Source organism: Grus americana, chromosome 21 (assembly GCF_028858705.1).
Source record: "Grus americana isolate bGruAme1 chromosome 21, bGruAme1.mat, whole genome shotgun sequence".
In the NCBI taxonomy this organism is placed as follows: domain Eukaryota; kingdom Metazoa; phylum Chordata; class Aves; order Gruiformes; family Gruidae; genus Grus; species Grus americana.
This window is the reverse complement of record NC_072872.1, coordinates 8324939-8340791: the sequence shown is the minus strand read 5'-3', so window position 1 is coordinate 8340791 and position 15853 is coordinate 8324939. Positions and strand designations below refer to the sequence as shown.

The following is a 15853-nucleotide window of genomic DNA, read 5'->3' as shown; positions in this document are numbered from 1 at the left end:
GAAAAATTGTAAGACCGTCTAGGTACGCTGACTGGATAATATTCTGTGTTTTGTGGCTTTCGCAGTACACAAAATGCAGCAGATTGGTGGGGGAGGGATAGATGCGGACATTCTCTCCCAGCCCTGCTAAACCCGTCAGTGTGCGGTACACTGAATGGTGATGTTGCTGACTATCTTTCCCCTGTCAAAAAAAATGATTTCCTATTATTTGCTTAAAAAAAACCCCAACCCAAATATTTGGAATCAATGGTCTAAAAGGCAATGCAGCCACTGAGCCCAGGAGCCCCATTACAACTCCGTTTTCTGAGCAGATAGGTCTGTGGCTGGCAACCTGGAGTATCTCCATTGGAGTTCAGTTGGAAATTCCTTGAAAAGCACCGAGGGGTGCTGAAAATTGGAAATCCAGGCTAGCACACACATGGACTTCTGCCTCGAGCTTGAGATGTGAGCACACTGGTAACAGGTAAATGTTCTGCCATGTTTCCTTCTTAATTACAAGGTCTGTAGAGTGACAGTTAGGAGTGATGATTTTGAAGAATCTCCTCTACTGCAGAAAATACATCAGGGCTTGTGAAACTGGTGTTCTGTCCTTGGCCCTTCCAGAGGTTTTTGATCTGACTTTGAACTTGTTCATCCCTTGGACCTGCCCACGCTTTAGAGCAGAGCTTGCGCCAGCAATGCTTGCCATGGAGATGTGCCCCAAAGCGAGTCAAGCCCAGCACGGAGTCAAGGTCCGTCTGACCCACTTCTCCCACGAAGTCACAGGAAACTGGGACCTTAACTCAGCCACATCATTTCAATACCTGGAACTGGCTTCACCAGATGACTCTGAACATCTTACCCACAGGGATAAGTAATCGCTAAAGGGAAAAAGGGACTTAAACTCTTTCTGCTGCTCTTATCCCCTCCAAAACAGACACGGTGCCACCCTGGGTACCCAAGGGGAGCCGGGAAATACGCAGATGTTACCAAGAGGAGACGACATGTGCATTTCAAAAGCGTATTTCCTAAATCAAGACAAAACCTACTGAGTGCTGGCAGCTAAAGAGGAGAAAGTTTCTAACGCAGCTAGAGAGATAAAAGAACTGGAATTTCTACTAAAAATCATAAATATTTAAAACATTTAAAAGAAGTTCTCCTTTTCTTGTCAGGTAAAAAAATAAGAAAATTGCAGCCTCCTAGTATCTAATCAAAAGTAGCCAACGTAGAAACACAAGGTGAGGAATAAAGACATCAAACTGTGCTAAGAGAACCACTATACAGATATCGCTGTATCACAGTATCTATTACCAGCTTCTCAAACGCCCACAGCACAGCCAAGAGCCAAGCTCTTTTCAATACAGATAAACTAGTGGAATGTTCTTTACGTTTCACCTTTCTCTACATTTTTTAAAATAGGTTTTTTTCTTCACTTCCCCACGTAGATAAAAGATCTGAAAGTAACACTATAATTAAGTTCAAAATGACTAATGCTGGTGAACATCATCTTTTTAGATTTTTAACTGAAATGAAACAGACCTTATATTGGCACTAAGCTCAACATTTTTGCTGCACTTACACAGTACATGACAGGATTGCCAGTTCTCATAGTTTTATAACAAATCTTGCTGTGTGTGGTGCTTGTTGATCTAAGAAGTCAACTGAAATGAGTACGTGAAAACCTCAGCCCCCACTAAACAGGTAAGACTCTAGTTCTTATGCTGTGGAGAAAACCTTGAAAATGCAGCCCAGGAGCTAAAGGCTCAGGATGCAAATAAAGACAATCTTAAAATGATTAAAAAAAACCCTCAACTTTTTAAAACTGGCTCCTGATATTTAACCCTTTGAGTTTCATGTTGGAAGTGAATCAGAAATCTCAGAGATCTCTGCTTTAAAGCTGCATTTGATTACTATCACATTCTGGTTGAAAGACAGAAATTTTCAGTTAAAATTTATTGGGAGAAAGAATTTTTCTTTTTAAAACAAAGTTCAATTCTTATTTAGAGTTGCCTTATAATAATCATTGAATAATTACTGCAAATAAAAATATGAGATGGAGAATATTCCATCTTTTTTTCCTTTTCACATTTCTATTACAGAAGTGCTTGGTGAACACAAAATGTTTTCATGAGCATTAAAAAAAATAAAATGTGATTGGAATAGAATTTTTTTAATCGCTTCTGCAAGATCAAATAGGTGCTCAGGACCATGTTAAGAGTTCTTAGTATAACAATGTCTTTTTATACCCACTGATCTCAAATGACCAAGAATGACATGTAAAAGAAGTCTTCGTGCAAATACTGGCAGAACGCAACGCCACTGTTCTCCCTCCGAACCAGATCACCTGGGAGCAGTGACTGCAGAGAGACTACCCAGGTCTATCACAGCCCTGAAAAAGTCCCAGGGTACTCAGAAAACAACAACTTAAACTCTATATTGCCAATAATCTGTGGCTGCTTCTACCAACAGGTAATGAAAAGCATCGCAGTCTATGAAATCAAGGTGAAATAAAATGCTGCCCAATAGCTAACGACATTGAAGGATCCTAAAAACGACCCTCGTGAACCCTATGGAGAAAGGAAAGGTCTATCCCCGGAGCCGTCCTGAGCTGCCCAGCTCCCACCTCGGTCCCACGTTTCCCACCATCGGACAGGGCTGTGCGGGAGGAACGGTGAGGGGCAGACCAGAGGAGGGTCTGGCAGTTCTCCGGTACCTGTATTTATTGGGGAACATCCTCTCACAGTCTTTGCACTCATAGACCTGTCCATCTCCAAGGCCTTCTTGCTTGATCTCGTCATTCAGGGTCTCGTACAGGGAGCTGACAGCGTTGCAGGCGTACTTCTTGTGTCGCCGCAGGTCGAGCTTCGACTGAAAAAGTTCATCACAGTCCTCGCAGCGAAACGTGTGCTCTTCTGCAACAGACAGAAAGGGTGATTTTGGCTTGTGGATCAGGACGCTCAAACAAGTAAATGATTTTACCCAACACTGGGCTGGTAAAGAAAATGTAAAGTTCTGTGAGGATCTATCAGACAAACAAACGAACCAAGAGGAAATTTGCAAGCGAGAGGAGAGAGAAACCAAGGCAGGCTGTGCTGGCAGGCTGCTTTCACTTTAAGCATTAAGAAAAAAAAAATAAATCACACAACCAGGAGAGATCTTGTTTTCTTTGTGTCCTGGCCTCTGCTGAGACGTCAAGACCGACAAGAATTAGCAGATACACAAAATACCAGGGCTACTTCTGGACTATTGTGCTTCTTTGCAATGAGGTTTTTTAAAAATACGAAGGAGCTTTTCCTCAAAAAGGGCTGCCAGGGAAAAAAGGAACAAACCATAGTTGTAAAGACAGACACCAGAAAAAGCAAATTGCCACAGCACAAACCTGGAGAAGCTCCTTTCTAAGAAAGTGTCTCTCTAATGTTATCCTCTTAACTTGTCCCGCACAACTGCAGAAGCACAGTGCGCCATCAAACCCGAGGAGTTCAAAACCAGAGTACCATGGAAGAAAGAAAAGGGAGCCAAATTCTTTGTTGTTGTGCCGGTTTGTTTTTTTCTTTTAAAAGAAAAAAAAAGATCTAATGCACATAATAAATTATTGTAGTCAAGGTCAAACAAATTAAAAAGAGGGCAGCTATTATTAAGTTTACAAGGCAGCATCCTGACCACAGTGCCAAGCCAAACAATCAGCTCAGAGCTGTAAATTTTCCAGGAGAATGACCTCTGCGAGGGAGTCGGGATAGCTCCGGGTTTCTCCACCCAGCAGCCAGCTCGAAACAGAAGCTTTCCAGCCACCACTTAGTCACTGGTGCCGCATTTCCCTGTCCTCCTCTACCCTCTTCCTCTGGACTCCGGGGCTCTGTTTCGGATTAGGTTTTGTTCTCTTTTCCTGATAACTTTACTTGCAAAAGGAAAGCTTGTGGTAAAACGCATTAGCTCAGAGGGAAGAGCGGAAATATCCTTTCTAGGAGATGCAGCCAAAAGCCAGCGTTGTGATGGAGCCAATCCATCCCCCAGCGCTGCTGCTCCAGGGAAGGGGGACCACGGGGTATGGGGCGGGCGGCACGCGCGGCTTCGTGGCGCTTCTCTGCCTGCCGCCGTTTGCAAAACCCTTGGTTTAAAGTACCCCACGGACTTGTCTGCCCAAAGTTTTGCACAATTACAACCACTTAGGCTGTGCTTTCAGGCCTGAAATTGTGTTTTATATAGATGAGGGTTCATTTTGTTAAAAGTGTGACACGAGTACAAACGCAGGCAGTGTCACACCCGGAGACCACCGCTTCCCCGCTTGCACTCGGGCAATAATCTCCTTTCTCCGTTTCTCTCAATACAGCCTATTTAAACTCAGGCTGTGGTTTTCGACCCGTGCCCCTGCACGCCGGGGAGCCTGCGACTTGCTTCTGTGGTGACTATGAAAGACAAGATCCCATAAGCTGCTACGGCAAGCTATGTAGGCAGATGAAACCCAAAGTGGTCCACACCTATACGGAAAGTATCGACATGCCCACAAACTGGAAAAAGTCAAACACAGCTAAAACCAGAAAGTATCACTAAGACACAATCAGCAAAGCCTTGCTGTTCATCCAGGCAGCACGTCTAGTGGTACTGTATACCATTTGCACAAGGAATGAGTAAAACACAGAGATGCTATAGGATTTCCTGAACTGCAGGAGAGAGGGATGTGAAAAGAAATAAAATCCAGCGGGTCAGCATTTTGCTTTGGGGGAAAAAGGGCATTTTGACTAAAAAAGGAGACCTAAGGGAAGAAAATACCCGTTATCTTTCCCATTTCAACAAGTTTTGACAGATCTTATACTCTGAAATTGCTATCAGCAGCCTCACAATGAAGTGGATCAGGCCCTGCTCTACTCCTTAGAGCAATTCTGCTCGCCAGCATTTTGTAGAACAGTGCCAGTACGTATCTCGTGCGTTTTATGTCCCTGGGGAGGGAAACCTGACAATCGGGATATAAAAAACTACCTAGCAGTATCGAGAGACCGTGTACAACCTACCATTACAATATTCCAAACTACTTTTTATGAGGGAAAAAACCCAACAATTGTAGTACCACGGTATGTCTCGTTGCTGTGTTTTACTTGTAACACCAGCACGGAGCATGCAATGTTACCCAGCGAAATTTAAGCTTTCATCTACACGTGCTTATGGACCGAAAACATTCTTAGCGTGGAAGCAGCCAGTAAGGGGGGGCAAGGGCTGCGATTAGGTGTGTTTAGGTGCCTTTTCACTCTCCACACACACATCGGTAACTCGGGTGAGAAGAGACGAGCCTGACAGCATCGAGTGTCCCGAACACACGTGCTGAGGCGATAATCTCATCGTGCATCTCTCCTCATTATTAACGAATTCACGTTAGCTCTCGCGCACTGAAACGAGTGTTTATCTGCTACAGCGGTCAGTTTTCAGAGTCTCAGATGTCAAGCCATCCTCAAAAGTGTCACTGGCACTAATAAACGTGACCTTACGTTTGTTCTCTTTCTGGCTCCTACAGAGGTACGTCGGTTTGAGTCATGCAGCCCCCGGACCCGCGCGGTAAATCCCTCAGTAACTCCAGATAACTGCTCTGGCAAGGTGTTCGCCTACCTCCGAATTCACCCCACAAATCAAATGTTTCCCCTCTTCGCCCTGTTGTAAATAGTGTTGGCTCAACACAAGAGGCTGTTTTGTAGAAGCGAGTGAGCACCTTCCAGACCAGGACCTCCCACTCTTAAGAATCTCCTACGAAACTCCCAGCATCTCTCAAGCTCAAACTGGGAATTCCCCAGACCTGAAAACTTGGAATGGAGGAAACAGATTTTATTTTTTTTTTTTACTTCAGAGAAAATGCATCAAAAGATCTTCTGCAAATCCATACTAAATTCTTCCTACTTCAGTTTCAGATTTACAGATTAACTGCATCTTATTTCACCCAAACTATCCTCTAGAAACCAGAAATCCACTTTGAGATTGGAAAACGAGCCATGCAGAATAATTTATTACACACCTGGCTAAAGGTGGACAACTCGCAAGCAACCTCTCCCACAGTATACAGCCCGATATAGCACTACCTGTTGTTAGCAATGAGAATAACGGTACTTTTGTCCTTTCTATGAGATTACAGAGTAGACAGACGGATGAAATACATTAATAGCCTCAGTAATAACTGCTAAAGAAGAGATTTTGCTTCTTATTCCCCTCGTCCTTTGTCAGCAGAATTACCGATCTCACACAAGTTACACACAATATAACACCATCCTCAGTCGGTAGAAGCTGGCGTAGCCACGTTTACACAAGCTGCGGAGCTGCCCCGTCAGACTTTTATTAAGAAATACGAGAAACACGACAGCTCAGCTGAGACGTGCATGTTTTGCTTTTGCATCTGCATCCTTTCAGAGCTACAGATTTTACAGATCAAGCCCTTGCACATCACTGAATTGGAAAAAACCGTTATCTCTATTTTGTACAGGCTCGCGCTTCAGTAGCAACAACATTTCTCTTCTATCACCAAACACAACAGCTTTTTCATAGGCAGAAAAGACGGATGATAAGAAAAGAAATGCACATGCTTCAGAATAGTTGGGTTTGGAAAAAGATATTTTCATTGAAAAGAAGAATTACAGAACTGACAAAAAACCCGATTAAAAGCCTTGTAGTCACATGTTACAGATGTTGCCACTGGTTGCAAATATTATTTTAATGCTCAGACAGGTTGAACAGAAGAAGAACTGACTGGCTGGTAAAGTAGCTGATTATAGCCCATCAATATCCAACAGCCGTTCCTCCGGCATTCCCGTTTCTGAACCTCAGAAGATTACAGACCCGACTCCTCAAGAAAAACCGCTGCAGGGAGAGGAACCGACCCGCAGACCAAGGGCCAGACCATCACCCCGCAAAAATGAGACCCAAGCAACGAAGGAGGCTCAGGACTGAGCTGAGAAGACCTGGCATCTATTTTCTGTCTTTATATCAGACACCCAGTTTGCAGACTTCAGGTTCATTAAAGGTTTGGGGGGGTTTTGTCCTCCTTTAAGCACCAAAAATAAAAATACTGCCCTACAAAACAAGTTCTCATTGAAGTTTTCTGCTTTCTGTAAGCACCACAAATGAAAATACTGCCCTTCAGGAAAGGTTACTACTTCAGTACCTTACAGGGGAGAAGGGGATAAAAAGAAAAGAAAAATCCAGTTACAAAAAAAATTGCTGCCTGTTCTCCGTGTCTTGTTTGTCAAATCTATGGTTATACGTGTCTATCTTAAGTTCCATCAGTAACACTCAGGACAAAGCAGGAATGTAACAGAAAAATAAATCAGTGCCTAATAGCTTTCAGAGAAACCAAGGGGAACACAATTATGTGGCATCTACATGCTAATCTACCAGACTTGAATCTCAAAGGAGTTCAAGTGCCCTACTCAAAATTCCTGCAGTGATAAGGGGTCTGCTGTGTTTGGCTGGGGTTTGGATAAAAGATTTTTATGATAATTATCTTTGTGTGGAACAATTTTGCATTTTCTTTCTTGTTAATTCAGAAACGAAATGGGGGTGCGAGGCAGCAGGAAGATAGCATTACTGAAAGTAAAAAGTATTAAGAAGTCAAATATTTAATGTTGCCCTATTATAATTTGAAAGCAATTATGTGGCAAAAGCACTAGACATTACCAGGAAGATACAGATAAATGTTACATAATGACAAAGATGGAAAACAAGGAGCACTTTTTGCTTGTTCAAATAAAAGCCTATCAGAAACAGAAATGCAAAACGGGTGAGTGTTCTTTCTGATTTCTTCCTGACATCAAAAAAAAAAAAAAAAAAAAAGTATGTGCTGCTCCTTCATTGCGAATACAGAAATTATTCATCTCTGTGTGTTAGTCTTGAGAAAATTAATAACTTTTTTGGGGGGAGAACACTGAAAAAAATAATCCCAAACCTGACACCTCAGTGAGAGCAGCTACCGCACTGCCTGTTCATTCACTTCACCCGCGGACCTTCAGCAAACAGCTCTCGGCAGCACTAATCCTCAAAGTATCCCTTTTCTCAGAGGTATTTCCAACTAACTGTGCATATGGTATGCACACTCTTCAAGAGTTTCACTGCAAATTTGCATCTGAAAATTATATTCCTATACAGGTAAAAGCAAATAAAAGCATTGTAGGACGTCCAGGTGAGACAACTCAAATTTCAGCCATTAATTACATAGAACAGTATTTCCAACGAATAGTTTAAAAAAGACTGGCGGATGAGAATGTATTTATAGAAATTAGTCATCAAATAACAATGCGAAACCTGCAACAGGCTCTACATTCAATGAATGAACAGAAAAAGACATAAGTAATATGCCCTAATAATGTCTTCACTTGAGAAAATGCATGTACCTTTTACGTTGTTCTCTAAATTTAACTGTCACTGAATGTCAAGGGAACCAAGAACCCCATAAAGCAGAGCAGAACTTTGCAAGCCCAGCCTGATTTTCACTTCATCTTGCTCCGTTCCTGGACGACAGCGTACTTCACGTGTGGCTTCTGCAGTGCTCTGTTACGATCGGGTTTTGTACTCATCTCGGGAAAAGATCTGGACTTGCAAACAACCAGTTAAAAAGAAGAATCTGTTCAATTTTTGATTGCTCTAGGTATGTCTGCACGGTTGCCTTGTTTTTAAAATATTTGTGGGAATGGTGTAGCACCTCTGTCCCAGTTTTCCTAAGAGATGCTTGTACTGACAGGCTCTGTCCCTTGCAGTGGAAGGGGTGGGACACCAAACATCGCTCAGAGTCTCAGATGAACGTTGAGAAAAGTGCTCTAACAAAGGAAAAAAAAAAAAGCCCTGGCGACCCTCTCGCATTGCCAGCGTATTTCAGGCCATGCGTCCTGCTGACCTGCTCTCCTGGCACTGCCAAGAGCCAGCGACAGCCGCTGCAGAGAAGGGTGCAAGGACCCTGCAAAGAGCAGGCGAGCAGCAACCTGTCCCCAGGGCACCAGGAAACAGGAAGGAGGACTCAAAGTCTTCTCTTTTCCCATCCCTCTCCACACGGCCTTTGGAATTTCACATAGCACTGTTCTGGAGTAGGAAGAGAGTCCAAAAATCTCAGCGCGTTGCTCCTTGCCCTGGCTTACTAGAAAACACTCACTTCACCTGGAAAGCATCACGGTCTTTTAGATAGTCTGTGTGATGATTGAACTTCAGTAATTAACAGCGGGCTATTTAGAGGAAAATGGTTATACTAATATAGGAAGAAGTGAGTAAGACACGGGCTGTCAGGCTGCTCCACACGCAATACGCGGTTAAGGAAAGTTCTCCCTCGGGGAGCCTGTTTGAGCGATGCCCCGTGTCCAGCAACACCAACTCGCTGCAAGGCAGGAGAGACATCGCAGTATTAAAAATGTGACCTTTCCTTTAAAAACAATCATTCTTTTGGCCTTCACTGCATCATTTCAGGGTTTCAGAGGCATCTATATACTAGCAATAATAAATCTAGCGAGGACTCTTCCATCCTCTGCCCAGATCCCCCTTTTCCATGTGATCTGAAGCTCTAAAGACCAGTGTTTCGCGAGCATTGGAGTGGTTTGGCCCATTTTTATTGCTCTCAAAGAAACACGGTAACCCTGGGAATTAAAAGGCACCTCCAGTCATATTCAAACCCACAACGTTCCTCAGAGCGAAGCAGCAAATCAACCTGTTGCATGCCTGGAGGTTAATAAAACTTTGCTTGCTATCATTGACTGAGACAGCTACTCTCAGCAGAGAAAAGAGTGAAAACAAGCATAAAATATTAACAGGTACAGAAGGGGCAGGTAACGGGGCAGGTTTTTGTCCCAGTTCAGCGCTAACGGAGGTTCTCAACATTCCTAGTTTGCTGGGGAGAGGTGCAAAAAGGTCCTGTCTAACAAACCGAGGCCTTACCTTCCATGCTGGGCGCCATGTTCCCAAGTGAATAACCACCTTCCTTCAAATACACCAAGAGCTCTTCTCCTGGCTCAATTTCTTTAATAACTTTATAATAGATCTGGGAATCAGAAACAAAAATTGAGAGACACGTTAAATATGCAAAGACTTGCATTTTACATTTTAACCAATAACTCAAATTATTCCAGCTAATAGGGGAGGCTGTCACTTGATTTGTGTGATAATTGCTACTGAGAGCTTTTTTTTCCTGCCTTTATTTTACTCTATGTGTGTCAGCGTTTCATGCAGCTTGGACAATAAAGCAGTATTTACGGTAACAGCCTCTCTCGTTCAAGTTACACAAAATCTTCCCATTGTTTTCCCTACCTCCTATAAGCTCTTATAGCAAAGGGAAGATTAAACTGATGGAATCGATGCATTTCAGTCTCTGCTTCTCTAAGCCAAGATTGGCCTGATAATTAGAGATCCGAATTAGCATATCTTCACAGAATTATTCTGTAGATGACTCTCACCTAGAGCCGGAGGACCTGACCCTGAAGACAAGATCTGAACCGGTCCAGGTGAACAGTTTATCCCCATTTGGAGTCCCCGTGTCCCCACAGAACCTGGACCTTCCGAAATGCACTGAGTACGGTGCTGGTCCCCTACCGCATCTCTGTCAGTGCACTGGGGAACAGACCCAGGAATGGAAACGGCCTTCAGGCCACAGCAGAGACCACATACCAGCTGTATGCCCCGCTCACGTTGCCATTTAATGTGGGTAGAACGTGATTTAAAGGATACCTGGCCTTACACAGCTTTCCTGAACCAAAATTAATTTTCCCACTCCAAGGATGCATTTCTTAGAAAATATTACAACAAGAAAGAAATCCCCTTTATCCGAGGTGCAACGAAGGGTAACGTTGCACGGCCTCGACACAGCGGCTAGCCTGTCACCACACACTCATCTGCACTGTTCTACCCCCAGAGCAAACAGAAACCAGGGCAGTACACCCAGCCACGACTGGGTTACGTGCGAGCGGACCCCAACGGCCTCATTCCCTCTCTGCAAAATGGCAGAGTTCGTGGGGAGGAAGAGTGTGCTGGTAGTGGCTCATTCATACTGGCAGGCAGAGAGCTCACCGCCGGTTCTCTGTAACGATGGGTGACTAAACCTGCCTTCGTATTCGCAGGCTGCTCACGGGTGCTACACAGCACGGTGGGGCAGTTCTGGGCCTGGAGAGCCAGCTCGGTAACGTCACTGGGAGGGCATCTCAGAAAAACCTCCGCAAGGAAACCCGCCAAAAAGAGCGGCAGAAGGAAATCAACAGCGGGATGCAACTTTGCATGCCCAACAAAGAGCATCAGAACTACACAAAATCGAAGAGACTCAGTGTCTTCCATATGTTTTCCAAATTTTTGCAGTATGCTGGACCCTGTCCTCTTCTAACAATAATACTGTGAAAATTCAAGAGGTAGTAGTTATTAACTGCAAAGTTTTATTAGCGCTGCCTTTAATAGCAATGCATGAAATTCTTTTTCAGGGTATCAACTACAATTTACCCAGAATTTATAATTCTCTGAAGCAGCTGCGACTTGGTCTCTGCCAATCTACCGTTTATGGGGAACGAAGACACAAAACTGTTAAATGCCTGCGTGGGCTGCAGTAATAGTGTCACGATGATGCATTTGTCTTCCCAGAGCCTCCTTCCTTCCTTCACACGGAAGCGTGAGGCCTCGGAAGCCGCATGCCTCCCAGCCCCGGCAGCAGGTGCCCGGGCTCCTCCCTGACCTGCCCGCTCCGTCCCAAGAGCCGAAGCTGCCAAGGTTTGCACGGCGAAGCGGCATCGCTCCCCGGAGCAGCCTCGCTCCGTTCGGCGGGTACAGAAGGATCCAGTTACTGCTCAGAACTTTTCCTCCAGACTGAGTTCAACAAAACTCCCAACAGACTAATAACCTGCGTTGCAAGCAAACATAAAAATAGCCATTTACTACCAGCCAGTAAACTGTCCCGGACGCTCTGTTGCTAAAGCGTACGCACCCGCACGTCTATAAGAAGTGCTGCTATGTCCCCCGTGCCCGCAGCGGTCCCGCTCCGGGAGAACGAGCTCCCGACGCCTCACCCGGGGGGCGGGCAGGCGCTGCGCAGCCCCGACCCGAGCGCTGCCCGGTGCCCGCCCCGCTCCGCTCCGGCAGGGAAGGGCGAGGGCTCTTCCGAAGGCGCCCAGCCCCGGCAGCGCCCGCCGGCCGCACGGGCACTCCCGCCTTTCCCCGGCAACGACCGAGCAAAACGTGCCCGCGGCGCGCACTCCCGCAGCTGCCGGCGCGACGCCACTCGCAGGCGGCCCGGGCAGCCGCGGAGAAGGCGGCGGCGGCGGCGGGGGGGTGGGGTGGGGGGGGGTGTCCCGCTGCCCGCGGCGGGAGCGGGGCCGTCGCGGCGGGAGCCCGGCCCGGCCCCGGGAGCGCGGCCCTCTCCGCCCCAGCAGGGGGCAGGCTCCGCCCGCCCACGGCTCCGCGCCCGCCGCCCGCCCGCCCGCGGGGTCCCCGCCGGCCCGGCCCGGCCGCGGCAGCCCGACACCCGCAGCCCGACACCCGCGGGGCCGCCGGGGCCGGGCGGAGCGGGCCGGGCCAGCCAGGGATGCGGGCCGGCACGGAGCGAGCGGGCCGGGCCGGAGCGCGGGTCGCAGCCCGGGGAAGGACGGGGACGCCTGACCTCTTCGCTCCGGGCGAGGCCCTCGCTGCACCTCCGGGGCGCGGCCAGCGCCGTCCCGCGGGCCGCTCCGGCGGCAGAAGCCTTCCCCCGCGGGCGGCCCGGCGGCGCGGACCCCCCCCCGCCCCGATCCGCGGAAAGGGAAGTTGGGGCTGGAGCCGGCGGCCCCGGGCCGGGTGTGCTGCTGCTGCCTGCGCGGCGGTGCCCGGGAGGCGGGAAGGGCTGGCCGGAGCGGTGATCGCCATCGCAAACCCGAGGCACCACAGCCCCCGCTTTTCGCAGGGCGGCCTTTGAAAAATCCTTTTGGCAAAGTAAGATCGGCGCCGTGCGTTTGATTTCGCCAGTTGCCTCCGTTTGTCCTCTCCTAAGCGTGCTCCAAACCTCCCTGCAACTTCATCTGCAAATTAGCTGAAATACTTACTATCTTGTGTGCAAACAGATTAATGTCGCCCAACAGAAAAGGCCGTGAGATCTCTTTCTGAAAGTTTCAAACCGGCAGCAGTGACGTGGTCACGGACCCAAACGTTCAAGAAGAGAAAAGAAATCTAACTGCTTGTGATTTACAAGGTGTCCCAAACTGCACAGAAACCCACCCTTGCACTTGCCGGAATCCTTAGCATAATTTTCATTACAGTTTTCCACTAGTTAGTAACCCACCCTTCCACTGAAGATGCATCCATCCTCATCCCGCATGTCATCCAGCCCACAGACAATCAGAAAAAAGCAACTGGTGCAGCTGGAAGGATCCCAGGATCTCGCTGCGCAGTGCGTTGGGATCCTCTGCTGAAAAATCCTGAGCAGCGCAAAACAGACAGCAAGATACGTGCTTTCCGAAAGACTGCACTTAACTGTTTTACACGAATCGGAGAGTTAATTTCTATGGATTCCACTGCAAACTACAAGTGGTATAAAATTCTGCTTTTTGTCATTATTTTTTCCACTTGCACTTCAACTCTCTTGCCTGCCTGCTTGTTCAACAAGAAAAGCCTTTCCCAGGACCAAACCACACTGAGTTTAATGACAAACCTGCCTGAAAAAAAAAAATAATAAAAAAAAGATAGACTAAGAATAAACCCAGATCTTAGGGCTTGACTCGGTAAAACAGAACTCGGAATATGCAGTCACTTGCAGCTAGCTAAGAGAAAAAAGACAGGAACACAAAATAGCTATTAACAGACATTTCTCTTTCAGCCAGTAACCCAAAACCCAATCAGCACTAAAATACAAACCACGATCTAAAAGGTGCACTTACTTCATAGACAGATTCACAGATTTTACACTGGAAAAATCCTTCAGAATTACACCACTAAATGGCCAGCACTGCCACTCTAGCACAACCTTCAACTCCTGTACTCCTCCTGTTTGTTCTCAGAACAAAGTAGCTTCTTGTATATAAAACCAGGTCTCTTGCAGTCTTTCAAGAAATATCGTACAAGCTTCATTAACGATTAGGGAAAAGCTGGATTCTGCTGGAGTCACATTAATTTCATCAAACATTTCATTATAATAATTACCTTCATCTTGCAATCATGCTACTGATGCTCTGAATTAATTAAAACTACTGCTGTGTTTCCCTTCCTTTTTTATTTGTTGTGCACCGAAAAAGATCAGATTTACTAATCCGTCAGAATGTTTACATTCACAAATCATTTATGTTCATAATTTATATCGAAATTCCACACACTATCACTTCTTATTTCTCACAACACAAATGTGCATCTCCTAATTACCAGCCAGTTCTATTTAACACAAAAGAGTTAACAATACAACCAGGTTTTGGGTAACACTCTCACAGACGATTGAAAATACTGCATTTCTTGATTTTTATCAAAATTATTCTAGGTGTGGGGCACTAAAGGGAGAAGAAAAAAAAGGGAAGTAAAAAAACCCAGAGGAATCCTTTCCCAGTCCGGGCTCGACATACAGATCTGCTCTGTGACTGCTTCTGTGGACGTAAACTCGGCGTAATAGAAAGCTGGCCCTGGCTATAACATTTTGCACCGTATAACCAAGCAATTTGGTCCGATTACTGGAAGTATCGATAATGCAGAACCACGGCGCACAATCACATTCTGAGGCCGATCTCACTCGGAGCGGAGCACAAAGTAATCAAAGCTGTACATCTTTGCTCTGAGAAAAAGTGTTCTCGAGACAGACACAGCTCAGAAACAATGTGGTCATTGTGGGAGTGTTTCCAGTATCAAGGCAATAGATGGAGATGAAACACGTCGAGTGAGAAAAGCACGTCCAAGCGTTACCTCGGTATTTAAGTACCTTTCCTAAGACACAGCACTGTTTACCTGCTGTAGGAGTTCTGCCTACTATTTATCCTCGCTTCGTTGCAGCAACACGTTTGTACGTTAGGGAAAAAGGAGCACTAGAGAACCGAGACAGCTGCAGCGTTTACCTAAAGATCAAAACACACACCCACTAATTGCATCAGTGTGCAGCGGAAGTGATGGACAAAGACAATTCAAAATGAGCTAAAAAGCGGTTGCTTTACGTTCTCGTCTTGCAAATAGTTAACTGTTCTGGAAATCCAATGGAACAACAAGGCAAATATTTCTGCCTACCGTTCGTCTAGGACAACTATCAGACCTATACACACAGCTAGCTGGCTCGAGGAGGGGCGAGCACGGCGAAGTTTGGCCTCCTCTATTTCTGGCCAGAACGGGGCTGCACATTTTGCTTTTGTTCAGATGTTTTCCTCCTCTGGAGTAGCCTTCCCTTTGTTTCAGCTAAGCCACATTGCTTTTTGTTTCCTCTTTTTAAGGCATTGTAAAACATACCTAGGAATCCTGAACAGAGTCGCAGAATATGTATGTAAAATACATATAAAATATCTCTATTATACACACACACATAATACTGGCTTATTAAGCAGAGATCAGATTTTTTTCCTGTTAGTCCTTTTTTCACATATACATACACACACACATATATACCCACACACAAACAAAAGCAGCGAGCCCATGGCTATTATATTTATTACATATACTCTGTTTAACATTACAGCCTCCTGAGTAAGAACAGCTAAACTGCTGAAGTGTTTGCCCCATGAAGGCAGCAGTAGCAACATGAACAAATAAAACAGAAGTCAAGTACCATTTTCCAGATGCATTTAGCAAATCATATCATTTTTCTACCATTCTTTTCCAGTCCTGCTTTAGAAACACAATTATCTCAGTCAATCAAGGATCTTCTATTCTTTTCAAATACCTATCAAGTAAGAATAAATACAAAGAAAACTGGCTAACATTATTTTATATTTGAAAATTGGTTTCACAATTGAAAAAT

General features: G+C 45.7%; 1 protein-coding gene across 3 annotated transcripts in view; it reads right to left on the bottom strand.

Annotated features, from left to right (window-relative positions):
- PRDM16 (PR/SET domain 16) overlaps positions 1-15853 on the bottom strand; it is a 346792-nt gene that overhangs the window by 37372 nt on the left and 293567 nt on the right. For all 3 annotated transcript variants that reach the window (XM_054801016.1, XM_054801018.1, XM_054801017.1), the window contains exons 5-6: positions 9865-9967; positions 2693-2891 (exon numbers count right to left, since the gene is read on the bottom strand). In XM_054801016.1, coding sequence (XP_054656991.1) covers positions 2693-2891; positions 9865-9967 — 302 coding nt within the window. The remainder of the gene's footprint in view (positions 1-2692; positions 2892-9864; positions 9968-15853) is intronic.